The sequence below is a fragment of the Fragaria vesca genome, linkage group LG6 (genome assembly GCF_000184155.1).
Source record: "Fragaria vesca subsp. vesca linkage group LG6, FraVesHawaii_1.0, whole genome shotgun sequence".
Lineage (NCBI taxonomy): Eukaryota > Viridiplantae > Streptophyta > Magnoliopsida > Rosales > Rosaceae > Fragaria > Fragaria vesca.
The window spans coordinates 28,912,390-28,939,321 of NC_020496.1; the positions used below are offsets into that span (position 1 = coordinate 28,912,390).

Genomic DNA, 26,932 nt, shown 5'->3' on the forward strand with positions numbered 1-26,932 from the left:
CCAGTATCAGTCTCCAGAATTGTACTGGTATATGTGCCTGGTTTGTGTCCTCATCATAAGTAGAAGCTACAATCAAGTACCACTACTCTCTCTTGATGAAACAAGTTTCATTGGGATTTTAAAGAAAAAAAAAGAACTGAAGAAGACCATTATCGATATCAGATGTTCATTGCTCACTTTGTTCACATTGTTCAAAAAATACCATAGGGTTTTGCTTGACTCCCATACATAAACAGAATAGAGAGATGCCAATATGTGTTTCAGTGCATAAAAAGAAACAAACCAACTCTAAAAACAGAAATTGCATCTCATTTTCTTTAAAGATGGCTCTTGCTAGCCTTTAGGGCTTTCAGTTTCAGCTACTTCATCCCAAAACCACAGAGCTATAGCTAGCAGTCTAGCACAAAAAGAAAATCAAACAGCTAGTTCATAGCTACAATGCCATAAATTCTAGTTCTAATTTAGAATCAAAGGAAAAAGAAAATCTAGCTGATGTTGCATCTGGGTTTTTTTTTCATATGCATTAACAAAATTGGACACCATATTTTTTCTGCCTCAGCGTCTAGAAAGACAATTTGAGTGATAAATCAACAGGACCATAGCCACTGCTCATCATCATCATCATCATGTCAGCCCCCTCAATACAAGCAGCACCAAGATGTTGATCAGATGCTTCTGATGATCTACCAACTGAAGAAGAATTAGTTGATGAAGCCACTACTTCACGGTCCATGGGATATGTGCCTGATGAAGAAGAGTTGTTGTTATGATCAGGAAAGAATTCATACTCCATCATGATATCACCACCTGCTTGTCTTCCCTTCCTGTGTACTGCCCTAACCTCCACACTCTACAAACCCCAAAAACAACAAATCAAATTCCATCTCCAATTCTCCATAGCAGAACAATAAGATACAAATCAAGATGTAACAAGTTAATTTCATTTTCATTTTTGTGGTGGTTTAGTTTAATTACCTCATCAACAACACTAGGGCGGCAGCTCAAGTAAGTACCACCACTGAAACTACTGCCGGTCTCCCTAGCAAGCCGGACATTAGGGGTGCTTTGTGGGTCGAATCCGGGAAGATCGGAACTGTTGACCATCGGAAACACAGTCGGAAATTCCCCAAAACCCATGTTGTTTCCGCAGTTGAAAATCTTCATCTACAAAAACCAAGTAATGAGAAATGAGCAACATTTTGAGTACACTATGCAAACTCTATTATAATAATGAATCAAACAAGTGCAAAGCTTCGCCTTCTCAAAAACAAGTGCAAAGTTCCAAGATTTTCATTTTTCATTGTCTTATAATCCTATGTTATCTCTGAGACACCAAAGTAAACAATCATTACTCTTTTCAAAAGTGAAATATAAACCTGCTTGCAACAGCAGCAACACTCAGATGAAGCAGAAGACGTGGGTTGCTGCTGCAGCTGCTGCTTCATCTTTGGTATCTCATACACAGCCCCGCGATTCTGAGTTCCTCCAGCCCCAACGACACCGTACTGGTTAGGTTCCATGACCAACCCACCAACATCATTTTGAAGACGAACATTAAACCCATAACCAAACCCAGCTGAGCCTTGGCCACCATTCCCATTAACGGTCTGAACCACCACACCAGGGCCACCAGTCATGGCTCCATCGTAGTTCGACGCACCGTAGAGTACTGGAACACTGTGAAGCGGGTCGGGGCGGGTTTGTGGGTTTTGGTAGTAGTACTGAAACTGGCGTGGTTGATGATGATCCGGAAGGACAGTATCATTTTGGACAAGTTGGGTTTGGGGTTGAGGATGTGGTAGGATTTGCACTTGGTTCAAACTTGTCACACCTCCACCTCTCTGGAGACGTAGACGCTCCAGCTGAGCCACACCCACACCTCTCTGGGGCTTTCTTGACCTTTTAGGTTTAGCTGAACTCCTTGATCTTCCTTTGCTGCTAGAACTGGTTGTGGTGGTGGGAATGGGTTTTTTGGAGTCTTGGAAAAGGGGAGAGTCTTGGGTTGTGCTCTGGTGATCTGAGGCCATAAACATCACCGGTCTGTACATTTCAGTCAAAAAGATCAAGCCTTGGGTTTGGTTTGAGATTTCAAATGGTATGTGTTATGTATGAGAGAGAGAGAGAGAGAGAGAGAGAGAGTAGTTTTAGGTACTGTGTGTCTCTTAAGCTAGAAAGAAAGAGAGAGGGAGTGTATGTTTGGGGTTTGGAGATTTAGGAAGAGAGAAATGAAGTATGAAGGTGTGAGATCGAGAAAACGAGAGAGGAGACATGGAAATGGCAAAACGGTGAGGCCAACAAGGAAGTACAGAGAAGAAGTGAGAGAACCACAGGCCTCCTTTAGCACAGCATAGGACCCAGAGACACGTGTCGAGTTGTGAAGGGATTGACCTGATAGTACATGCAGGCATTGGTCGGAAAAAGAAGAGAGAGGGGTCGCCTGAGCCCGGGAAGGTGCCAAAACAAGCTTAAGTAGCATCAAGCTAAGCTAGGTCTCTGGTTACAGCGGGGCTAGCTGGTCATGATGATATTTTCTGGGTCTATAATATATAGTTGTTATGTAGCTAGCTAGGTCTGATCGAGGGGAAGAATTGGTGAGGCGTGACTCAGAGTGTAACAGAGGGTTTAATGGTGCAGATCAGATATGTAGTGCAAGAAAACATGTAGAACTTTTCAGCCTTATTGAACCAGCTATATAGCTACTGCAAGAACTTATAGACTAAGATCGATATTTGACCGTGGAAGGTGAGCCTTGCAAAGTTGCAATGATGCCCCTTGTGATCATGAGCTCCTAGCTAGCTAGGCTAGCCGGTTCATACATGTTAACATCAAAAGGCTGCTGAGTCCTAAATGAATGGCAGAGGTAGCTATTGTTCCTTGGGGGAAAAGAAACACAGATTGATTACTTGATTATTACAAGAGGAATTTTAGATTGGTAACTTTGTTCTATACATGTACATATGAACCAAGCACTGATTTTCCCCCAAACCCTAATATATGTTTCTCATCTAGAATAATTGTATCATCCCACACTCTGTTTTGGTTTGAAGCTTTTAATTGCATCCTTCACAGCTCATATGATTTTGTGCATAAATGAAGGCATATATCCAACTGCTACAATATCAACATTACCCAACCCCAACATATTTTTCTTTCCTTTCTACTACCCACAAATGTGCTTGCTTTACCAACAATACCATTATAAGTGATGAAAACACTGAAACCAAATTTGTTGAAAATAAGAGTGGTTCCTATAAGCAATGCATCTAGAATCCATGTCTCTTTCAAAGTTTCTAGATTGAATTTGATTAACAACTCCCCAATTGCAAACCTAAGATGGGTCTAATCAAACAAATTCTTCATGCATGACAAGACCCTCTTAAGAATTGAAATTGAATCCTTCCCAATCCCAAAAAACCTTTATAAGTTCCCAAATCCAAATCCAAATCCTTTGATGACCCACCAAATCCTCACCCATTTAAGCCAATGCAAGATGAGCATATCAACCACGAAAAAAATGATGCAGAAAAACGAGCTTAATTCATGACCCAAAACGCGTGTCGTTTTGACCAGAGTAGCGCCGTCCTAGAAACGAAGGGCACGTACCCTCCCTCTCCTGGAAGCCTCGTGAAAACCTCCACCAATGATGGGCCTCCACGTCGGCCTTTTCATTTAGGGAAGCCTGTCTTCCTTGGATGCAGACCGTAAATGGAGACAGAATCGTCTTCTCTCGTAAAAGCGCAGGGATGGTCTCCCACCCCCAGGCGGGACCCACCCACAACGGATGGACGGACGGAGTTGTTGGCTGGCCGGAGGGAAAAGGAGAACAACTCTCGCACGTGCCAGAGCTGGGTTAGGGCAGAGCAGACACGGTGGATTTGAAGAACACCCCCCTGCTGAGAATATTATGCCGTTCGTGGAATAACCCGGGACCATTTTACAAGTGTTTTTCTAAGTTCACACATTTTATTTTATTTTTCTCGATAACAAATAAATCGTTTAAACTCAAAATTGTTAACAATGTTACAAATCATTGATCCTAACTTTACTCTTCTTGTTGATGCTAAGATGAGTTAGAGATAAATCAGATCATTTCAATTCCTTGTTAGAGTTATGCCAATGTGATTTCATATTACATTTACTACAACATGTTAGGTTTCCAAATACTTTGTCATCTCAAGTGCCATAGACGATCTTCACTAGTCAAGTTAAAGTATGCGTATTAATCGCCGCTTTGCAGACACATTTGTTTTTTGATGAGAAAGAAATGGATTATATAGAGGTGCCAAGAGGGCATATATATAATCGGCACTCCGTTTTTCTAAACAAATAAAACTTCTACAAAGTGACCAATTTCGTTAATCTATCAGTCATAAAATTAGCCTCTCTAAAAACATGTTTAAAAGAGATGTCTCTAAAAACATGTTTGAAAGAGATATGACAAAAATCCTTGGTTTCAACAATTTTTCTTGATCTCCATAAACTTGTATTACTTCATTCACCGCATCCAACAACTAGGTGGCCGGTTTCAAAAGCTGTTTCTGATTACAAACCCCCCTGCAATCACACTTGTTAGTCGATGGTGACTATATGAAAGTAGGGTACGTCTCCCATAGAAGATTGTGACTCAAGAATTGCAAAACTGACTTGAAAAATCCAAATTCAGGTGTCTAGCTCGTAATGATCGTATACTGTACCCAAAATCACTTGTCAACATCATCATCAACTAAATCTTGATGCTATTATCTCGATTAAACGACACACGTACTTGTATTGATAGCTCACATTGAACCACCATTTGCAGTTCATAGCTTTTAAGAAGCTGTGATTTTGAGATCTTGTAATTTATTTCAAATACTTAATAGCCATTATATAAAAAAAATCAGGAAGCAATCTTGTGGTACTGGTTATTTCCTAGTGGTTGCTATAAGGAACCCACAGCTTAGAGTAACTCTAAGTTCTGGCTCTATGCAACTTGTGAAGCACCTAACCATTTTTGAACAAAGTAGCAGAAGTCTCCCCACCCATACATATTAAGACAAGTCCCTTAAACTGAAAGGAAAAAGGACCACAGAGGGATCATGAGAGAAGAAGATGTATATGTATTATTTAGATCTGAAATATCTCAACTGAGATTCTCTCTTTCCCTGAGTGTTCATTTGCTCACTTACTTTCACCCTATTGCTCTCAACCACCACCCCCAAATAGGGTACTGGACTTTGTCACCAGCCCCTGCTATGGGGCACTAGTCCTATTACAACATACAGATTTAGGACATGTCTTACACTGGGATTTGAGGGAGGGACGAGATGAATCAGGGCCGTCCATGGAGGACAAATCTGTGCTGCAGATATTCGATTTTCCATGGCATTTTATACAGTGTATAGTTTTGCTGTTTTGGTGTAATTCTGCATGCAGCAAAGGAGTCACTTTCATCTGTTATTTGTGTTGGGGTTGCAATATATATGTACAAAACAAAGGACTCAGACATAAAAGCAAGATATGTCTGAGATATGTCTTTGTTTGCATCATACCAACAAATCAAGGACTCAATATTTCCTATCTGATTCTCAAAGTAAACTTCGCATTCGTTCATTCTTTCTTATATCCCCAAACATATGCACCTTAGCGTACATGGACTGGCTCTATTTCACATCTCAATATGTTCTAATCCCCTACAATTCCTTTTTCTTCAATATCTCAAAGGCCAGAGAAACATTTAAACCTGAAGAAGATGCACAGAGAATCAAACAAACAACTTATCTACAGACATCAATTATCAATAACATTCAGCTATTTATGAACACTTAGACTGCACACAACCTGCAATGGCTGAGGAACGGAAAAACAAAAAAGGAACACAAACATGAAAATGAAAAAAAGAGCAGATTTGGCAGGTTGGTTGGTTTGTTGCACTATAAGAAACTTTGAGGCAAGAGAAACCTAAAGTCCATTTTTCAGGGAAGCTATACTTACAGAAATTCTGGATTTATCAAACTTTAATTTCAGTTATACGTATGTGTGTTTTAAAAGGTAGAAGATGCTAATGCTATATTATTATTTTTTGGACGTGAAGAGATGTAGAGTAACTAAATTTCAATTCTACCAGAAAAAAAATCTGAAAGCATATATATGATCTCTCTTACTCTTAGTTCCTGTCTGAGTTTGACGATTCACAAGAACCAGCTCCTACCATTACATTAGCTTGTAATGCTTGTTCTCAAATGCTTTAAAATCGACATCTGTTCAATCATTGTGGTAATACAATCTTGTTGGCCTCACTGAAACTTGTTCTCATTTTGAACATTCCGATGCTCACATTTATGATAGTACAATCTTGTTGGCCTCACTGAAACTTGTTACAGGATTCTCCGTCTCCTAATTTGAGATGGGCAGAAATGAAGAGGAAATTAATTAAAGCTCCTATCTTGACATTTTCGTTTCTGATTTCTGGAAATTCAGTATCAAATACATGCAACCTGGAGACCAAATTTGGGGTTGAACATTATATATCCTGCAATAGAATAAATTTTAATTGCAGCTCTGTGTTATCATCGATCTGGAACAATCCTAATCTTTAATGTCCAGAAACTCATCCAAAGTGCACCATATATGCATGATGCATTGTTTTCCCGAGTGTTATCAATTTCTGGTTGCCAATTGTCCGGAATGTAATCAATAACAGGTTTACAACAAAGGAAGCTGCCCCAGTATAGGTTGCTGTATTATATTTGCATCTCTTACACTAAATTTTGCTACAAGGTGCTGACTAGAAATTTATACCTCCTGTCCGACAGGGTGTCAAAGAAGTGAAGAACTGATCACATTACATTGCCAACCAAATTTGATTCCACCGAACTTTATGAAATCACAATTTGACTAGTTTGAGTGTCATTGAAGTCCCTTACATCATTTCTTGGTAGCACTAATGTTGTTAGATAGCCAATCAAGGCCTTCATAGAGTCCTTGGCCAGAGGTTGCAGAGGTACTCTGGATGTACCTGTACAAGAATAAGATAAATAATGTAAATTAATTTAAATATGTTGGAAGTTTGAAAATGTTCTGATTGCAATTCATTCAATCTCAAACCGTTGGCTTTGGCATTTTGGTTTTCAGTCATAACTCAACAGTAGGTTGTTCTGCATGCTTATTACAAATATTCACCCTTCTCTCTTGCTAGCATGTACATTAGGCATAAGGAAAATTGAAAACCATATGCATACCAGGAACGTTGACCAAGTAAGTGGAGTGCGAGTTTATCAGCAACCTCGGTAGCACACATAGCATTTGGAAGGTCTTGCTTATTAGCAAGGACCAGGACTACTGCATTACTTAGTTCACACTGTAAAAAAGGAACAAAACGTAAGGCTTTTTCTTTACCTTTTCATATGCAGTTGTAAATACACAAAGATGCAAGTTCTGCGAGCATTGATGTATTTGAGAGCTTACTTACCTCACTTAGAATACGATGAAGCTCATTGCGAGCTTCTGGGATTCGTTCCCTGTCATTGCTGTCCACAGTAAATATAAGTCCTTGAGTATTCTTAAAGTAATGCCTCCACAAAGGCCTTATCTGATTATCAGCAAGCAGAAGATGAACACATTAGGACAATAGGATGTTAGCAATACCGGACTTCAGAAATCCATAAAATAAGTTTATCCTTACACATATGAAAATGAAGTTCAGCTCGGTACCTTATCTTGTCCTCCGACATCCCAGACAGTGAAGGTAATGTTCTTGTACTCTATAGTCTCCACATTAAAACCTGGTTCATAAAAGGGAAGCAATATCTTCAACTGTGTAATTGGTCAGTAGCAAAAATCATATGAATCTTCAAACTAAAACAATAAAGGGTTTCTGGGATAAACACCAATTGTGGGTATGGTTGAAACAATCTCTCCTAGTTTTAGCTTGTAGAGGATGGTAGTCTTTCCTGAAGCATCAAGACCCACCATTAATATCCTCACTCCATTCTCTGGAAAGAACCTCTTTGCAAGTCTAGAAATGGCTCCACCCATTCAACAAACCAAAGCTAAAAAAGAAGTAATATGGGTGAACAAATCTGGGAACTAAGACGGAAAACCTATCAGTTTATATATAAAGAAGCACTGAGAAAGAGATCTCTTGAGATCAAAGCAAAGACCAGAAGGGACAATAGTAGCTGTAGCTTATGCAAAAGGTGAGGGGAATAGAATAAGATTCTAGTTTGAAACACCATGAAGTACGCTTTTATTATTTTGTTTTACCTTTGGAATAGGAGTTGTATAATTTCTTTGGGTATATAACTCATAATGGCAATTCTTGCCATTATATAACTTGTTTTATTTGGCCAAACTTCTGTTTGCTTGTTTGCTGGAAGGTACTAAGAATACATTTGCACTTTTGAAAAGCTATGCACTTATTTGTGTTTGCATCTAATTTATATATAAAAACATCCTTCTCATCAAGCACCACACATGATGCTGCTTCTAGTGGAAAAATCTCTGCCAGATCAGTATAATGAATAGATCCCACAAATGATATAATTTTTAACTTTTAATGATCTCTTATTCTCTTTACCTTCTCACTCATGATGTAGAAAGCTGGTCACAAAGCATCAATCTTGCTTTGGGTCCATGTCATCATTCAAATGGATTTCAAGCCACATTAAAATGCAATAATACAGTCTCAATCTTAACATTGCCACAATTGTTGGCACTCTGACAAAATTACTGTAATGAACAAATGTTCAATATAAAGTACATGTCAGAATTGCAAACTATACAAAGACAAGATACTATCTGAACTGTGATTAATTTTCTGAGCCAGACTGGAAAATGAAAACTGCTGTTAAAACTCCCACCAATGCGGTAACAGCCAAGGCAGCGGTAGGTAGGGGTTCTGTGAGTCCAAAGTTCTGCACAACCAAAGTGAAGATGTATTATAGTTTAGTGGTTAATTATGATGTTTTTATCAGAAAAGGGATTCATTTACACTATGATTTTACTTTATGGACAAAGAAAGGGTCCAGAAATGATGTTTTAATCAGAAAAAATGAATCATTTTCCTGTTTCAAATTTTCTAGGGGTTTAATATCTCCTCACAAAAACAAAAAATGTTGTGAATCTATTTTTTTCTGGTGGGATCCAATTGTAGGTGAGGAGAATCAGGTGAAGGCAATTGGTACTCTATATATTCCAGTTTAAAGTAAACAAGGAAAGCTGAACTCATTGTGTTCCTAGAAAGGTGAGATGGTTGTCATCTCCCCTAACAAGGACCAGAGCTGTCATTGGATTAATGTGTCACCACACATCCAGCTAAGGCTTCCCACCCTGGCGGTGGATCTCATAAACTCATGAATATGTGGCGCGACCTGAAAATATATTTTGAACATCATCAGCTAATTAGGGAGTGCTTAAGCAGCGGAGATGGAGTCTTCATCATCAAAACAATATGATGAGCAGGTGACCGAACAAGGCAGTCAAGAGATTTTCCGCTTAGAGAGCTTCCTGGCTTCAAAATTTCCTATACTGAAGAAAAGCTCGGTATCCGATATAACTTTCTCAAAAACCAGAAAACTACTGTCGAGCATTAAGACAGTGACAGTCTTGGGTACAAATATCTATAAAAGCCAGGCCATTTTTAAAACCATATGAGTTGGAATCAGGAGCTACTTTGAGATGTATATTATCCCTTTAAGAAAAGGATATCATAAAAACTCAATGACAAGGAAGTGAAGCTCACCCTGTCAAGACACGATCCCTTAAAAAGATTGTAAACTTGTAAGCTGTAACCATGTGTATATAGGAAGAGCCAAGTGTGACAACATCTTATATGTCCAAGGTTGACTCAAAGTTTCAAGTTTTGGGGAAATGTAATTCTATAGTTGATCTTCTGGTCAAAGATTTGCCTAGTCTCTTACACTACTTGATTGATACTTCAAGAAATATCAAGTTTAATCCCAACCTTATAAGAATGGTAACTTTCAGTAATTTTAATAGTTTTGAACTTTTTATGTGCCTGTAAGACATAATGTTTGTAAGCCGGTGTAGCTCTATGAATGAAAACCAACACTAACTCCCAAAACCACAGCTGCAATTGCAAGTACATATTCATTATTAGGTTATTATAAAAAGTCCATAACAAGTGCCTTACCTCTAGAAGTCCCTTCCCTGTTGCTATCTCAACACCAATAGCTGCAGTAAAGCCAACCATACCAAGACGGCCAAGCCACACATCCAAACCACCGCCCTCCTTAGTGCTCTGCTCACTCCTTATGGAAAGTGCCATTGATCTTCCAGCAACCTTCCTTTGATAACATGTCCTAATAACTGAAAACAAAATCAAACATCAGCTCTAATAACAAAGCAGTGGTCTAAAACCTGGGAAGTCCTGACTAGTTTAAAAGATTTAATGTTTTATGCCTCAGTTTCACTCCTATGCATACATAGCAAACTATATGCTCTCTCCACTTCCAGATACCCAACTGGGCTAACATATCTACATTCACAAAATACCCAAATTCTTGTCTATCAAAAAAGACCCCTTTTTTTATATATATATTTTTTTATATCTCGGTTCTTGAAATCAAGGCATGCAATTAGCAGAGAAAACAAAAGCTACAAGAATGAAACGCTTACTGAGAGGAGAACCAGTAGTAAAGGCCGTCCCAGTTCTACCGAAATTCAAAACAGGAACCCGAACAGGACTTGCTGAGCTAATTGCACTTGCATCTGTCACAAACACAAAACAAAAGTTCCCAAATTTACAAACATAACTTAATTCAAAACTCAAAACTTCAATAATTCAACTACAGAGGAAAAGAGAAACAGGATTTAACCTCTGATGGAAACTGAGAGAGAAGCAGAGACTTGAGCCGCAGCCATTGCTTTCTCAGAGAGAGAGTTCAGAGTTGTGAAGGGAAACCAAATTGGGAAAAGTAGTGGAAGTTGAACTTGAAGGTGATGACCATACAAATTTTTAGGAAGGGTAAGCCGACACGTGTCACTATCCCAATACCCAAAATTGTTGGATAGAGTTTTCAGCAAAGTCAAACTGTAAATAGTGAAAATGAAGGCAGTGGAAAAATGGTGAGAGAGATCATGAAACCCAACAAGGGAGACTCTCTCTGTAGATTAAAAATTAAAAATTGGTTCTCTTTTTCCATGCACAATTAGCCAGAAACACAATCCAAACCCGACAACACTGCTTGTTCTCTTCAAAGTTCAAACCTTGCTTAGCTCCAATGGCTTCCCTCTCAATTGGGACCCATTTGCCCCAAACCCACCACCAATTCAGCAAAAGCTCACGGCGGTTTGTCTCTAAGACACAAAGCTTGGCTCCCTTTGGTTCGTCTTTTGGTGGATTCAGAGGCACAAGATTGCTTGGGAATGGAATGTTGGTCAGAGCTGAAGAGAAAGCCAGAGGTTCGGATTCGGGTTCGGGGCAGCAGCCCAAAGCTCAGTTCAAGTCTGAGGAAGAGTTGCAGGTTCATCTTTGACTAAAGCTTTGATTTTTAACACTACCCAGTTTCTAAATTTTTACTAGTTTGAGTAAAGCTTCAATTTTTAACAGTACCCAGTTGTTGGTTTTACTTTTGCAATTTGGTTAATTGATATTGGTGACAAAGTGGAATTGAGTAGTTTTTGAAAAGTTTAATATGCTGATACTAGAATTAGCTGAAAGTCTTTGTCAAAATTTGGTAAAGTATGATTCTGTTTTTCCTACTTGAATTGTATCAGTTGTCCATGCATGTAATGTTGCTAAGTAGTTCATGGTGTAGAATGGCTTATGGGATGAGTTATGGTGAGAATGTTTTTAAATTTAAAGAACAAAAAGATTTTAGCTTTTCAATTAGTGTGGCATTAATGCCATTGTGTGTTGCTGGTATTCACAATTTATGTATCACCTGTTTAGCATATTATCAGGACTTGCCACCAAGTTCTGGATCATGTGATCCTTTATGTTCGGTTGATGAAACGAGCTCGAGTGATTTTGAGGCCAGTTACAAGCCAAAGACTGATTTGCTGAAAGCTATAGCCATATTTGCGGCAGCTGCAACAGGGACAATTGCAATTAACCACTCCTGGGTTGCTGCCAATCAGGTACATCTTTTGAATGTGGCTTGACCATTTTATTGTGTCTTTCCCATGATTCCTTTAGTGGTTCTCGAGCAGAATTTTGTACACAAAATAAAAGTTTGCTTTATTTCATTATTAAGTTAATAGGACCTACTTATGGTACAGGATGTTGCTATGGCACTCCTATTTGGAATAGGATATGCGGGCATCATTTTTGAAGAATCTCTGGCCTTCAACAAGAGTGGTGTAGGTTTAATAATGGCTGTATGCTTGTGGATAGTGAGAAGCATTGGTGTAAGATTTATATTTAATGCTTCAAATGACCAAAATTATCTTGTTATCAGATCCTTTTCCTGTAACTAATTATGACTTTTTGGCAGGCTCCTTCAACTGATATAGCTGTTGCAGAGTTACAACATGCATCTGCTGAAGTAAGTGAAATAGTGTTTTTCTTGCTCGGTGCAATGACAATTGTAGAGATAGTTGATTCTCATCAAGGATTTAAGCTGGTCACTGACAATATAACTACTCGAAAGCCAAGAACACTCCTCTGGGTGGTGAGCTTCTGACTCTGCTCTCATGTTGATGTGTTTGTACTGGAAATTCACTTATTTTATTTTAATGTGATTGGTATACAATCTAACTTATATTTGAGTGTTCAATCAACTTTTTGAAAAATACCATGTTTGTTTCTCGCCTTCCTGTGGTATTTAGGGTACTCCAAATATGTTGCCTGTTATACAAATATATAATATTGTTTAAACACGGTCAATACCCAAATTCGACATATTATTCTTCCTTGCTTTTTCTTCTATACGGCTTCCTCAATCGATGTATTTCATATAAAAAGTGTGAACTTGCAGGTTGGTTTTGTGACTTTCTTCCTTAGTTCAATTCTTGACAACCTGACGTCTACCATTGTCATGGTCTCTTTATTGCGAAAACTAGTGCCTCCCTCAGATTTCCGCAAGTATGTGTTATCACCTACCATCTTTCTCTTGTATTTAAGGATCCTTTTGCACGTTCCTTGATATCATTCAATGTAATATTACTAGTAGGTTTTTTTGACAAATATGTGTGTGTGACAGTCATAACTTTGACAACATAAACAAAAAATGGAGTAATATGTCCTATTAATGTGTTCTACATATTCAATAAAAAAAAAGTGTTCTACATATCAATGTGTAAATTAGGCATGCCCATTGGGTGTGAGTTTTTTTGGTATGCATTCCTGAACACTCTTAGTTGTCAGGACTGGACTCCGAATCCTTTCATAACATGGATTCTCTTTAAGCACAGTTTTAGCATCTGCTTGTTTTTCGGATAGGGGTCATTTATAGCTGTATCCCATATCTCCTATGCAAGAACGGAACCCAAATGGATGTGTATGATGTAATGCTTTATTTATGGAATAATTTTTCATTGACAGGCTTTTAGGAGGAGTTGTTGTCATAGCTGCAAATGCTGGTGGTGCATGGACTCCTATTGGTGATGTTACCACCACTATGTTATGGATTCATGGTCAGATATCAACAGTGGAGACAATGAAGGTCTTTGTCTTTTATCTTAACAAACCTGTTTTATATATCGAATTTGCTTTTACCTTTTTTAATGTTATATTGTCTTAGTACTTTTGCCTAGGTATTTTTGTTTGGTGCATCTTGACTCGATGTATTGTCCGATATATTAGTGGAATTCAGAAGTAACCAATAACGGTGTCTGTCTTTTTCCTTTTCTTTTTTTGCTCTGAATCATGGTATTGTCTAGGAACTCAGTTTATGCTGGCTATTATTTCTATTCTGAACTTGGAAAGTTGAACTGTTGAACTTTCAATGTAAAAAATGGATGATAGCCTTTTTGGTTTATGGATTTGGCTTCCCCTGGTGTTGAGTGTGAAAATATGTAATTTGATTTTGATGACCTGGTTGCTTTAACAGGTGACGTATTTAATTATATCATATGTATGCAATACCCTTTTACAATGTGGTGACTATGTAGGATACAACTGTTATAAACTTGTAATCTATTGCTTTATTATGGTCATCCATGTAGAGCAATGAAAACTACATGCATGAATTTTCTTACATACTAGTAACTCAGAATAGATAACTAACTTTATGGGTAACTTGGAGTAACTTTATAGTTGGACAAAGTAGAGTCAAAATGGTAATCCTTAAATAAGCAATAAAGAACTGGACAGTTATGTCTTGAGCTATTGATAAAAGCCTTTATCCAAGATTGGCTCGGCTATTGAAACTCCCTAATTTCACTAATCAGATGGGGGGGGGGGGTTTCTAATGCCATCTAGAGCTTCTTGTTATGTCTGCCAAGTGTAATTTTCTAATATCTCTAACTTTTTCTATGTACAATATCAGATGTTTGACTAAATGAACGAGTTGTTTTTTTTCCTACTTGCAGGGATTATTTATACCATCATTTGTTTCTCTTGCCGTTCCACTGGCACTTTTGTCACTGACAAGGTACTTCAAATCAATCGTCATAGGAAAGATAAAAAGTTCAGTGAATAAGGGTAGGTTCAAATGATGGATTGTAGATGAATAATTTGAGTTTTTCTTCCATTCAGTGAAGCAAGTGGTGATGGACCAGACAGATCCAATGTTATGGCATCCGAACAGATGGCTCCTAGGGGACAGCTTGTGTTTTCTGTAGGCATCGGAGCTTTGATTTTTGTTCCAATTTTCAAGTCCCTAACTGGTTTGCCTCCTTACATGGGCATGCTGCTGGGACTTGGAGTCCTTTGGATTTTGACCGATGCAATTCACTATGGTGAATCAGAAAGACAAAGGTTGAAAGTACCACAGGCTTTGTCACGGATTGACACTCAAGGAGCACTTTTCTTCCTCGGTATTCTATTATCTGTTAGCAGGTAACTAAACAAGAACTCAAGTCAACTCTTATGTTTCTTAAATCATCACCATATCATTGACCATCCTAAAATGAGGAAGCCAAGAACTTTCATGTCAAATGCATCATGTTGCTTGACATGTACAAAGCTGCTTGTGGTATATCTCCCTGCGATGGATTTTTGTGTGCATCATGCAAAAGTTGTCCATTGCTTCTTCAAGAGGTTTAATTTGCACTTTCTGCATTTGTACAGCCTGGAAGCAGCAGGAATTCTTCGGGAATTAGCAAATTACCTGGATGCTCATATTCCGAATATTGAACTGATTGCAAGTTCAATAGGAATTGTCTCAGCAGTTATAGACAACGTTCCACTAGTTGCTGCTGCTATGGGGATGTACGATGTCACCTCTTTTCCCCAGGATTCTGAGTTTTGGCAGCTGGTTGCATATTGTGCTGGTACTGGTGGATCCATGCTAGTTATTGGTTCTGCAGCCGGAGTTGCTTTTATGGGGATGGAAAAGGTGGACTTCTTCTGGTACTTTCGCAAGGTATAAACTTCTGTTCAGTATTCTTTATCTAAAAGCATCTGGTTTCAGTTTTGTGTCGGTAGAAAAAATAGGTTCATCCTGAATTTCTGATTCTTGCAGGTGAGCGGTTTTGCTTTTGCCGGTTATGCAGCTGGTATTGCTGCCTATTTAGCAGTTCATAACCTCCACATCTCACTACCAACAACTGTAGCTCAGGTTCCTTTCCTTTCTGGATCCTGATTTACGACAGTTAATGGTCAGCTTTGATCCGGTGGCTTCTAATGAGGCAATACGAGCTTCATATGCGTCATATTACTGAAGATTGCGAGTGGGAAATATAGAATGATGTTCCCTCAAGAAATCATACAAGGAATAAAGAACTGTGCGCAGAAGACCAATGCAGAAGTTTGGAATAAATTTTGTTCCAATATTAGTCTTCCCAGAAGTAGCATATCAGAGGATTTTTTTTTCTCCTTTTCAAGGGGATCAAAGGACAGATGTTGACATCCAACTATTTCAATGCTATTATAAATTTAAACTGATTCTCTGAGATCAAATCAATTCTTTTCTGTCACACCTTTAGGAACTGCAAATTCAAGCATTCCAAGGAAGAAGCGAAGAACACTATCAAATGAAAACATGGTGATCCATCCAAATATTTTGAACACAGCACGGTAAAAGGGAACAAGAAATGGCCTTCCTAAAAAAAATGGAACAAGAAATGGGAACAACTCAATAAAATACATCATTTTCATTAGAAACTGAATTATTATTCTTGATTCCTCACTCTAAATCTACCACAACATCAAAGGACTTCAAAATCGGGGAGCAAAACATGTGAAACTGTCACTCGAAATAAGAGAAGACATAATGAAACAAGGCGCAGATTAATATAACGCCACACTACAACTTGAGAAACACAAACTCTTCAATGGCTGGAACGTCCCCAATCCTTTTCAAAGATTGCTTGCTGGGTGTGTCATCCACACCAATGGCCATCACAGCCTGCTTTCTTGGGGCAATTCTTCCGACACTCATGAAACTAACATTCACGTTCTCCTCTCCTAAAATGCTTCCAACCAATCCTATCATACCCGGCTGATCAACCTGTCTGCAGAGGATAATGCTACCTTCCAAGCTCACATCAACTTCAAAAGATCCAACCCTCGTCAAGTGGGGAACCCCATCCTTAACCCGACCCTCCACCTTTATCTCCCCACTGTCTGATATGGCACTGGCAAATTTAGATTCCACATTGGCAATCTGGACCTGGATGGAGTCCAGGGGATTCTCGGGTGAACCATCTAGAATAGTCCGCTCTTCTGTTATCCTGAGTCCTCTCTGTTTAGCAGTGAAATCAGCATTCACCAGATTCACAAAAACACTGGATATGGGCTCAATGAGACCCTTGGTAATCATGGCTCGAAGAAGTCTAGTGTCAAGGTCATCAGGAGCTCTAGCTGAGGCATATGAAACCTTTACATTCTTCACACCACTGCCTCCTGCCACTAACTGGACAGCCAGTCTCCCAAGTTTCTCGGCAAGTTCAACATAAGGCTTTAGTTCCGCCAAAACCTACAATCATGAATGGCAACCAGATAAAATTGTAAACCCTTGCAACATGCTCAAGAATTCAATCTTCAGTTTACTCTTGGAATTCGAGTCGAGAAAAATTTAGACTTAAAAATTTAGGTGATGCGTAGGAGAAAACCCCCACCACCCCCTTCTTTGACAAACTATAATTTGTCAACTGGTTCAAAAGATTTTAGATTTGCTAGTTCTTCAAGAGTTCATTCACTAAAGGATAACTAATAGCTCTATAAATTCACATTTGCACTTATCAAGCTTAATAGGTACCTATTCAAGGACCCTGTGTATTACTAGTATTAAACAAATCACTATCAGGTTTCATGACAGGTTTCAAAATCTTAAAACTTGAGATTATACCTCAGCGGGAACCATTGGTGCATTGACAGCAGTGGCAGCAAGCTCCCCTTTCAAGGCTCCCACGACAGCTTCAGCAATTTCAATGGCCACTCCTTCCTGCACATCAATTCCAAAGTTTCAATATCAAAATCAATATGATAACCAGGTGAGACGAAAACAGACATTGTCATATATGCAATGCAGCAAAGTCTACCTGAGCTTCCATGGTGCTAGCACCAAGGTGAGGGGTGGCAGTAACTCTCTCATGCAACACCAACTTGTTGCCCTGTGGTGGTGGCTCCACTGTGAACACATCAAGCGCAGCCTGTACAAAAAACAACAGTACATTACTAACTGTCCTGCATTAAGCAACAACAACAAAAAAAACAGCAGAGTTGACAATTCGAACCTGAGCAACAATTCCAGAATCAAGTGCCCTGACCAGCGCATCCTCATCAATAACTCCACCTCGTGCAACGTTCACAATCCTCACTCCCTTCTTCATCTTTGCAAACGTCTCGTCGTTGAGAACCTTATTAGTAGCAGCAGTGAGAGGCATATGCAGGGAGATGAAATCAGCAGTGGCCAGAGCCTCGTCGAAGTTGACAAGCTCCACACCGATGGCGCGAGCACGATCCGCCGGGGCATAAGGATCGTGTGCTATCACATGCATTCCAAGCCCCTTAGCTCGTCGAGCCACCTCAGATCCAACCTTGCCGAATCCCATCACAGCCAGGGTCTTCCCAACAAGCGAAACTCCAACGTACTTGTTTCGTAGCCATTTACCTGAAAGAAAAAAAAAATTAAAAAAAAAAATATATCACGAGCACAACAAAAATGAGCACCAGTGTTCGACGGAATGCGTCAGTGAAAATAGTTATAACTAACTCACCGGCTTTGACGGAGGCGTCGGCTTGAGCGACGTTGCGAGCCATGGCGGTGAGGAGAGCAATCCCATGCTCGGCGGCGGCGACGGTGTTGGCCGTCGGAGCATTAACAACCAAGCAGCCAAACTCGGTGGCGGCGCCCAGATCCACATTATCAATCCCAACGCCGGCTCGGCCAACCACCTTCAACCTCCCGCCGGAGGACTCGAAGACCTCGCGGCTGACCTTGGTGCCGCTCCGGACAATCAAGGCGTCGCAGAGCGAGATCTTGGTGCAGAGCTCCTCGGGGCTCAGGTTATACGAGCAGTCCACGTTGGCGAACTCCTTCAGGAGGTCGAGCCCCGCCTCGCCGAGCTTCTCGGCGACGAGGACGGTGGGCTTGGCGTCGAGTCTCGCGGCGGAGAGGACCACGACGAGCCTGGGCGCGGCGAGGCGGCGGCGGCGGGAGGGGAGGGAGAAGGCGAGGGGGTTCTTGGAGGAGAGAGAAAGCGAGGAGGAGGAAGTAGGGTTTCCGAGGAAGGAGGTGCGGAGGGTTTGGGATGCTGACGTGGCCATGGTGGTGGAGGTGGGTGACGGTGGTGGTGATTATGGGGTTTGGGTTTTAGTATTTATAGTGAGAGAGGGAGAAGAGAGAGAGATCTGAGTGAGGTCAGCCCTGTGAGACTCAGAGCCGTCAGAGGTCTACGAGGAGACGGGGAATGTCACGCGCTGGTGATACGGGCGGGAAAATTGGGCAAGGGTAGGAGCGCGTGGAAATTACGGAAGGTGGGAGGGAAGTGAGGCTGGAGGTTGGGGTTGGTGGGAGATAAGCCAATCAATCCGCAGCCATTTGGCAGTGTGGCTTAAATAGAAAGTCACCGGTAAAAATCACGAGTGAAATTTTTTGGCAAGTAAATGATCGAGTTCTTGTGAGAAATAAATGGAGGTTCATGAACATGAGGGGAGTAATTATTCAATGGTCCTGGAATTTGATTTTTGTGGTAGTATGATAGTATCTGAAGTTTTGCTTTGGGTGATCTCGAATAGAATCAAGACTTTCGCTAACCACGTTTATATTTTAATAATTATCCAACTTAACGTCTAGACAAATGAAACAAGAGTTTTATTTAGAAATACATTTTTGTTATTCAAATCGACATGTTGCGACATTACACATTGTCACATGTAAAGTTATTCACATTTCCATAATCCTCTTGGTAGTTATACAAGCCAAGGATGAAAGAAAATGAATCCATTTTGACGTTTGAGAGGAATCGATTTCACTCCTAGCCTATTCTTTGTTACTGATGGAAACTACTTCATCAAAGTCCCATTATTAACTCGAATCAACTACTATTTTGGTTGTTCACTCACAATCATTTTCACGAACCTTTCGCCTTAAATACAAACACACTATTTTTTTTACCTCAAAACTTTCACATACGCACAAGCACTAAGGCAATGTAACCGATTTGGTTTCATTATATTTAGTTTTCACCGGAAAGGGAAGACTTAGATTGTTAGGAAAGCAATAGAATTATAGAAATTGACCTTTGACACTGGCAGTGGGGCGTAAGAGCAATTGCACCGATGGACTGATTGGTTGGGCAATTGCTAGGACCCACCATATTTCAGCTAAAAATGCAATGCAGCGGAGCCAAATTGCCCGAGCAATTTGCTGAGGCCCACCAAACAGGGATTGCCCAGGCAATTGGTTTGCCAATTTTCGACCATCCTTTTGCCTGACCAATCAGTGGAGCCCACTAAATTTAACGGTTGGCCACTCCAAACAGCTTTTTCCCAACAGATAAAAATATGTAATGGTTATTTAATTACAACCATTAGATTTACATCTTGTGGCTATAATTAAATAGCAAAGGTAATTTTTTTTTTCTGTTTTCACTTAAAAATTTATTTCGTAAGTAAATAAAAAAATATCATAATACTACTCCAACAAATTTTATATATATATACTCATCATTTTTCTATAGTTTCTTACACCAAAACTTTTGAAAACTTTTGAAAACTTTTGAAAGTTTTCCTTCTCTTTTTCTCACACAAAAAAATATTATAAGTTTAACGTTTTCAATTATTAAATTATTCAAAATTAAAATATAAATAATGAATAAGCATGTAAATTGTCTTCAATGGGTGCATTGATAATGAGAGGCAATTATCAATTTGAGATGAATAATGAATTGACAAGGACAATTTAATTGACAAATCAGCAATTGCCAATTGTCTACGGGTGCAATTGCTCTAAGCGTAACCATAGAGCAACAGTGAAGCTCAGTAGCTGAGGGGTTGGTGGAGACTGAAGACGAATTAAGAGAGAAATAAAATAAAATCTGAGGGAATATGCTGTGAGATCTCCTTTCATGGAGTATCAAGTTGAGTGAGGAGGACCACGCACATGGCAGATCTGATGATTTCTTCTTTATGCCTTTTCGGATTGATGTTGGTCAGTGTTTGATTTACAATTCGTTTTCGCTTTGGACTAGAAAGGAAAATCATCAATCGTCCTTAAACTGAGACTTTGCTTGGAATCTTTTGGAAGAGGAAGGCAAGTAGGAGTTGGATTTTCTAAGGTTGATTAGTCTCGATTCTACTTTTCTACACGGTTGTTCATTAAACGGTTGTGTCCGCGTGAGCAAACAAAGAAAACCAGTTCATTTGCGACTCTTTTGTGTGGCATTTGAGGTAATATGTTTATTACTAATTCGAGATTTGAGTCGTGTTAAGGACTTAAGGTTGTGTCAAAATTGATATGCACGTTATTGTGTCATTTGGTACTTACTATATTTTACGATGTTAGCTAGCTAAGTGTCTGAAGTCTGAACTATCAACCAAACTTCTAACCCAAAAAAAAAAAGATTATACAATCTTCTAATTAAAGGGGTAAGTCCCAAATTATCAGCCAGTATGGACTTGGCATGCAAATTCCCGCAACAATCTCGTAATGTCCTTCAGATTGCACCACAAAAACGACCCTTTTGCCGTGCCTATCTAGTGACTTAAAGACAATAAAAAACAAGACCGAACTATTAAAACAAACTCAATTTGAAGAAATTGAAAAAAAAATCTCGGTTTAGCTCTGAGAAACCAGGAGTTTTCGCTCACCAAGCTTTCCTCCAAAACCCTAGCGCCGCGACCTCTGTTTCGCGTCAATTCTTCACCAACCTTTCAACCCCGCCTACTTATCTCATAACCTCCATGGCTTCTGCTGATGCTGCTACGACAAATTTCGATGGCTTTGGCTACCGGTTGGACTGCTCCTTCCGTCCAATGGGGCCGATTGGTCATGTAGGCTGTTTGGCGGCGACTGCGCGACTCCGGTTGGGTCCGATGGCGCCGTTTGGACCAATTGATGACTGGAATTTGTGGCCGCCGGAGATTCGAAGAAGGTGGCAGGGAAAGGCAGCGTTGCTAACCTGGAAGAGGAAAGGGATATGGGCTTGGATCTGGGCTTTTGGGCCTGGGTTTGAGCATACCCCTTTATGCAGGCCTTTTGGGGGACCTGAGCCAAAGTTTGCCAAGAAATTATCTACTCCATCTCACGTTACATCCTCGAGGTCTGATCGGGGAGAGGCTACCCTACTACTAAGAGCAAGGAGGTAGACTAATTTCCTTGTTTCTTACCTAGACATTTGATGGAAGACTATTCTTGTTTAAATTTCAAATCTACTTTATTGTACGCCAATTGAGATCCGTAGGCGACGAATATTACCACTACATGGAATTTAGATAGGCATAGTAGGCGACGGGTATTACCACTACATGAAATTTAGATAGGCATAGTTGGAAGTTAGTTGTGATAGGCTTAACTGAGCGCATTTGTAATTAATGAGGGCTACTTGTCTCTTTGTTAGTGTTTATTGTTAGTTAGACTTATTGGTCGCAAATAGGCAAATTGATGTGAGCGTCTTCTGGTTGTAGACAAGTTAATGAAATTGTCTATTTTCTATATAAAAAAAAAAAAAAATGCTAAAGACACCAAAATGTTTTACAAAAATTCTATACCAAATGATGTGGCACATGACACATCATCAACTTAAACCTAATTAGTTTCCAAGTATGCATTCTTATTAAATTGTTTACTTTTGAATAGGAAATCAAAAATAAAAATCACTAAATTTTTTTTCTTCATCGTCAATACCTTATGGTCTTGTAATTAACGTGTTGTGTTGCCTTCCAATTTTCTGGGCAAAATCATCGATGATGAAAAGGGTACCCAAAGGGCTTGTTAAGAATCATGCGTATTCAATCAAATTCTAAGCATGTTTATCACTACAAAATGGATACCCAGATATTGCCAAAAGGAAAATTATGTCTATCACTACCATCTTTTCCCAAAACAATACTATGGATTTTCTAATGATTACATTAGATATGTCTCGATCGATGTTGAACGATGCAGGCCACTTCTTCAATGAAGGCTGTGTTTGATTTTTATAGTTTGGAAGAATCTCAGTAACATGATGATAAATCTTGATTGGTGAGAAAATTAGTTGGTCTGCAATACGTTTGGTGATTAGACGTCTACGCTAGGTTAATTATAGGTTAATTCTCATCAAGTCGTTCATTTAGATAAAGAAACTACTTATTATTATTATTATTATTATTATTATTATTACATTTTTAGGGTAATTTAAAAGAAAAAAACTAAGTATGTTGAAAATTTTCAATTGAAAATGATGATGTGGTAGATGCCACCTAGGACGCCACATAATTTGGTATCATATTTTGGTATAACTTTTTTGTGCATGTAGCAGGACTCAAAAAAAAAAAGAACATTAGTGAACAAATATTTGAAATTGAGTTAGAGTGAGTGACGGACAAAAAGGTTTTGTTTGCTTGAAATTAGTTCTTTCAAGTTAAAACGATCTCATAGTACCGAAATCCATCTCTTTTTAATTTTCCTTCATTTTGTTTTGTCATTGTATGTTAACCTAAATTTACTAGATAAAATGTGAGTTGATAATCACACTTTCGACAATCGCGACCACATTTGCGTCCATCTCTATACACCACGTCACCTACATGTCGTTCATGAGTCAAAATATATATCAACCCGAAAATTTTCAGAAATTTTATTAGATACACTAATCTCATTAAAATAGCTTGTGGAGAATTAAACATTCGACGAGTAAAATGAACGTTCTAACTTAAGAAACAACCATAGATCTCAATTTCTAAGACCACTGCCCCACTTAATTTCTAAAGCTAAACCTGTACTGATTATTGACAACAAAATTGTAATGCTACCAGATATAGCTTGGAGAACAATATATGTGATAGCCATGTTTCGTACATGAACAACCCAAATTAATCTCTGCATCTTGGGCGACCTCACATATAAGCTATCAACAACCCCGCTCATGCATGCTAGATATTGTTTCAAACTCTGCAGGGTGACATTCAATTCTGCAGGTTATATTACATATGTTTAGTGACATCCTTAAAAACTGTGAAGCAGTCTGCACCATGATTTAAAGTGTTTTTAAGGTGGTAGTCCAAATTTATTTAAGCCAACTTTTTCTTCACATGATCCATAGGCAGTTCAATTAGCGTAGCAAAATGAGCAACCTCCATGAAGACGCATTTTATCTCCGAAGTGATCACACTGCTCGTTGTTTAAACATGAAAACTTTATAATTCACATTCTACTCTAGTTTTCTCCGGTACCTCATCTTTCTTGCATAATTTGTTATCTGGTTTACGTGGATAATTTTGTTACCCACGAAACGTAGTATCTTCAAAGACAAAACACCATTCCTGATATAGAAACCAGTAGGTAGATATGAATGGATATAGATAAAAATAACATGATCAGTCAAATGGCATAAATCAAAGTAGCATGAATAGTCATGGGAATTGATCTCAAAGTGATTGCCTCCCATGAGCAAGGGATGACTGCTACTCATGCTACTTTGATTCAGATGGAGCTTTGGCCTGTAACAGCCTATGCGGCTGGATTCAGTAGTTGCAGGGAGATATGATGAAGATGTCAAACAACGACAAGCGTGGCTCGTGGATCATCATTGTACCGATACTGTCTCAACTTAACCACCTTTAAGATGTTAAGTTTTAATCACAAAAAGTCTCGGTACAATTAAGAATGACCCACCCATTTATGAGTTATATTTTCTTTGTCATTTTTCCAATGTGAGATCTCTCCTCTCCAACTACAAACAACAGGTCACTCATTCTCCAAATTTCGAAGGTCACTTGCATATGAGGTTTTTAAAGCTTATAGAACATTAATCCTTCCATAAAGGAAACTGATATTGATAAATTAGAAACATGATCGAGCTTTTTCCATAAAGGAAACTGGGTTCTATTCTACTGTACTAAGACCGAACACACATGATTTGTAAGTTGAATCATAGATCATTATTAATCAATCTCTAAGTCTTCTACATCACCAAATAAACAAGATTCCACACTCACATAAAGAACATAAAGAAAGCTTCAAAACATTCAAATAGCATGTAATTTTAATACTTCACTCTAAAGGGCAGGATGATGGGAATCAGCTGATCCAAAATGCTTGAGGTAAGCATCAGCCAGCATCTGACCCAACTGAACTTGAGCCTTGGTGGTCAGGTGAAGATGATCCTCCTTCAGCTCCAATCCCTTAGCATCCACACACACAACATTCTTAACCTTCATCCCCAATTGTACCTCCCTAATTTTCTCCAAGTACTTCTCATCTCCAGAACAAATAGCCACCTACAAAACGTGACCATACGCCATCAAATATTCGAAATCGAGTTACAATTAGGCTAGCCAAAGTTCGAACCACAACAACTAATTACCAACAAATATTAAACATTAGTGATCAAATATTCGAAAATGAATTAGAATTAAATTTAGGTCTGAGAGTGAGTGAGAGGACCAACCTGGATGATTGGAAGTGAAGGCAAAGCAAGGTCCTGGCGAACATTGTCAATGAGCCTAACCATGTTCCCGTGGTACGCATCAACATCATGCTCAGACGACGTGTCGCTCTCCCCTTGGTACCACAGCAACCCTTTGATCTCTCCCCCGTTCTTCACGCTCTCACGCGCCCTCTTCACCATATTCTCATACAGATGCTCCCCACGCGCCCACTCCTTGATCGCCGTGCCGCCCACCGCGCACGGCACCAGCCCCATCCTCCCCTCCACGCGCCCCCTGACCGCGTTGGCAAACGACATTCCCGGACCCAAGCCGCACACCTTCTTGGCGTCTATGTCGGCGTGGAGAGGCTCACGCGCCGCCTCCCAGCGGAGGTGAACGCTGAGGCGGAGGATCGAAGGATCGGGCTGAGACTCGGACGGAACGACGCCGTCCCAGTGCTGGTGGTGGTGGTCACGGATCACGCCGCCACGGCCCGCCATGTTGCTCTGACCTGAGAGAATGAAGATCTGCTCCGGCGACGATTCCATTTCCGGGTTTTTCGGTGGGAGGAGGATAGACGACGTGTCGCGTTTTGTTCTTAAAATGAGCGAGTTCTCGGGTTTAAAAGCGCTCTCCGCGTCGCTTGTCAACGAAGGCGAGTGGGGCCCAGCGTAGGGCACCACGCGCGGAACGCCGTCGTTTCGTCTTTGTGTAGTTGTGCCGCGCCGGCGGGGAGCTCTTCGCCGCTTCCGGCTAGCGAGTCGGCGTTGTTGTATGGCTATTAATATTAGTGTAGTGGTGCATAAGAGCATAAATTCATCGTCAGAAGCCATGAATTGTTTATTAGAATGAAATGGTCTAGAGAAAAAGAGATTAATCTGAGATTAATATAATATGAGAATCATTATGCAGAAAATCAGGGAGGTTAGATAGATTGAAGATATGAAGCAATTTCAATTTCTTGAAGGAGGGAAAACTGGAAATTTTCCCGCCAAACACATAAATTTTGGGAAAATTTGCGCCAATAAAATAAATGAAAGATTTTGAGGTGAGAAACTGAAATACCATCTTCTTCCTCTTTGAGCTTGAGATACTGAGTCACGAGAGCAAGGAAGGAGGTTATCCGAGCTTGACGCTCTTCATCGTCTTTCATTTCTTGCTGATAATGTCGCCAGAGCAAGTTGAAGCAGGGAGAAGAAAATGGACCACGAGTTGGGTCGTCGGAGTCGGAAGTAGTCATGGTTGAGGAGAAGGATGTACAAAGATTCAGGGAAGAAATGGGAGGGAAATGAAATGGTGAATGTGTTCACGGAGTAGGAAGTGATAGAGTTGAACCTATGTTGCACGGACACTCCACACCCTTGGAGTGTCGGAGTGTCGGACACTCCGACACGCCGATACGGCAAAATACGTGTCCGAAAAGTCAACCTTTTCGGACACGTATCGGACACGTTGACCGGCCCCGACACGGCATTGCGACACGCCACGTCAGCATTTCAGATTTTTTTATTTTTTAAATTTATAAAAAAAGGTAAATTTTGTATTCATTTTATATTAGATCAATTATGGAATAACAAGTTTGGATGAATTATGGATATGATAATTATACTAGTTCATCTTCTTGTCTATTAAGTGTTACTGTGCTAGAGAGCTAGTTGATGATGAGATAAAGTCTTGAAGATGAGAGGTAAATTTTCTATTCATTTTATATTAGATCAATTATGGAATAACAAGTTAATTGGGATAGATTATGGATATGATAATTATATTAGTTCATCTTCTTATCTATTAGGTGTTACTGTATTAGAG

General features: G+C 39.6%; 4 protein-coding genes across 4 annotated transcripts; 1 reads left to right on the top strand and 3 right to left on the bottom strand.

Moving 5' to 3' along the window:
- Positions 1 to 6,807: 6,807 nt before the first annotated feature.
- LOC101305500 (ADP-ribosylation factor 1-like) lies at positions 6,808 to 10,912 on the bottom strand. Its single transcript, XM_004305902.1, has 9 exons — positions 10,818 to 10,912; positions 10,618 to 10,710; positions 10,133 to 10,308; positions 8,793 to 8,894; positions 7,869 to 8,016; positions 7,693 to 7,763; positions 7,451 to 7,570; positions 7,221 to 7,339; positions 6,808 to 6,997 (listed from the first exon to the last, which is right to left on the bottom strand). The coding sequence occupies exons 1-9, from the start codon at positions 10,861 to 10,863 to the stop codon at positions 6,907 to 6,909; spliced, it is 966 nt and encodes a 321-aa protein (XP_004305950.1). The 5' UTR covers positions 10,864 to 10,912; the 3' UTR covers positions 6,808 to 6,906.
- Positions 10,913 to 11,357: 445 nt separating this feature from the next.
- Positions 11,358 to 15,906, top strand: LOC101310625. The gene is made up of 10 exons (XM_004303991.1): positions 11,358 to 11,436; positions 11,900 to 12,081; positions 12,223 to 12,351; positions 12,438 to 12,614; positions 12,921 to 13,027; positions 13,487 to 13,607; positions 14,476 to 14,537; positions 14,642 to 14,944; positions 15,176 to 15,470; positions 15,570 to 15,906. The coding sequence occupies exons 1-10, from the start codon at positions 11,373 to 11,375 to the stop codon at positions 15,687 to 15,689; spliced, it is 1,560 nt and encodes a 519-aa protein (XP_004304039.1). The 5' UTR covers positions 11,358 to 11,372; the 3' UTR covers positions 15,690 to 15,906.
- Positions 15,907 to 16,178: 272 nt separating this feature from the next.
- Positions 16,179 to 18,819, bottom strand: LOC101310914 (d-3-phosphoglycerate dehydrogenase, chloroplastic-like). The gene is made up of 5 exons (XM_004303992.1): positions 18,268 to 18,819; positions 17,785 to 18,161; positions 17,590 to 17,700; positions 17,397 to 17,492; positions 16,179 to 17,024 (listed from the first exon to the last, which is right to left on the bottom strand). The coding sequence occupies exons 1-5, from the start codon at positions 18,815 to 18,817 to the stop codon at positions 16,353 to 16,355; spliced, it is 1,806 nt and encodes a 601-aa protein (XP_004304040.1). The 5' UTR covers positions 18,818 to 18,819; the 3' UTR covers positions 16,179 to 16,352.
- A 5,841-nt stretch (positions 18,820 to 24,660) lies between these two features.
- LOC101305787 (probable carbohydrate esterase At4g34215-like) lies at positions 24,661 to 26,363 on the bottom strand. The gene is made up of 3 exons (XM_004305903.1): positions 26,189 to 26,363; positions 25,144 to 25,901; positions 24,661 to 24,973 (listed from the first exon to the last, which is right to left on the bottom strand). Exons 1-3 carry the CDS (start codon positions 26,361 to 26,363, stop codon positions 24,752 to 24,754), a joined length of 1,155 nt encoding a protein of 384 aa, XP_004305951.1. The 3' UTR covers positions 24,661 to 24,751.
- Between the last annotated feature and the right edge of the window lie 569 nt (positions 26,364 to 26,932).

What these genes read in the sequence shown, in the direction of transcription:
- LOC101305500 (XM_004305902.1), bottom strand. Translation starts at nt 10,863, where the DNA reads ATGGCTGCGGCTCAAGTCTCTGCTTCTCTCTCAGTTTCCATCAGAG. An exon ending in TACTACTGGTTCTCCTCTCA is followed by an intron (nt 10,309 to 10,617) that starts GTAAGCGTTTCA and finishes TTTTGTTTTCAG; the next exon opens with TTATTAGGACATGTTATCAA. An exon ending in TTCATCGTATTCTAAGTGAG is followed by an intron (nt 7,340 to 7,450) that starts GTAAGTAAGCTC and finishes CCTTTTTTACAG; the next exon opens with TGTGAACTAAGTAATGCAGT.
- LOC101305787 (XM_004305903.1), bottom strand. Translation starts at nt 26,363, where the DNA reads ATGACTACTTCCGACTCCGACGACCCAACTCGTGGTCCATTTTCTTCT. An exon ending in GCTCAAAGAGGAAGAAGATG is followed by an intron (nt 25,902 to 26,188) that starts GTATTTCAGTTT and finishes TAATATTAATAG; the next exon opens with CCATACAACAACGCCGACTC. An exon ending in CTTCACTTCCAATCATCCAG is followed by an intron (nt 24,974 to 25,143) that starts GTTGGTCCTCTC and finishes CACGTTTTGTAG; the next exon opens with GTGGCTATTTGTTCTGGAGA.
- LOC101310914 (XM_004303992.1), bottom strand. Translation starts at nt 18,817, where the DNA reads ATGGCCACGTCAGCATCCCAAACCCTCCGCACCTCCTTCCTCGGAAAC. An exon ending in CGACGCCTCCGTCAAAGCCG is followed by an intron (nt 18,162 to 18,267) that starts GTGAGTTAGTTA and finishes TTTTTCTTTCAG; the next exon opens with GTAAATGGCTACGAAACAAG. An exon ending in CACCAATGGTTCCCGCTGAG is followed by an intron (nt 17,025 to 17,396) that starts GTATAATCTCAA and finishes TCATGATTGTAG; the next exon opens with GTTTTGGCGGAACTAAAGCC.
- LOC101310625 (XM_004303991.1), top strand. Translation starts at nt 11,373, where the DNA reads ATGTTGGTCAGAGCTGAAGAGAAAGCCAGAGGTTCGGATTCGGGTTCG. An exon ending in CCTCCCTCAGATTTCCGCAA is followed by an intron (nt 13,028 to 13,486) that starts GTATGTGTTATC and finishes TTTCATTGACAG; the next exon opens with GCTTTTAGGAGGAGTTGTTG. An exon ending in CAACAGTGGAGACAATGAAG is followed by an intron (nt 13,608 to 14,475) that starts GTCTTTGTCTTT and finishes TCCTACTTGCAG; the next exon opens with GGATTATTTATACCATCATT.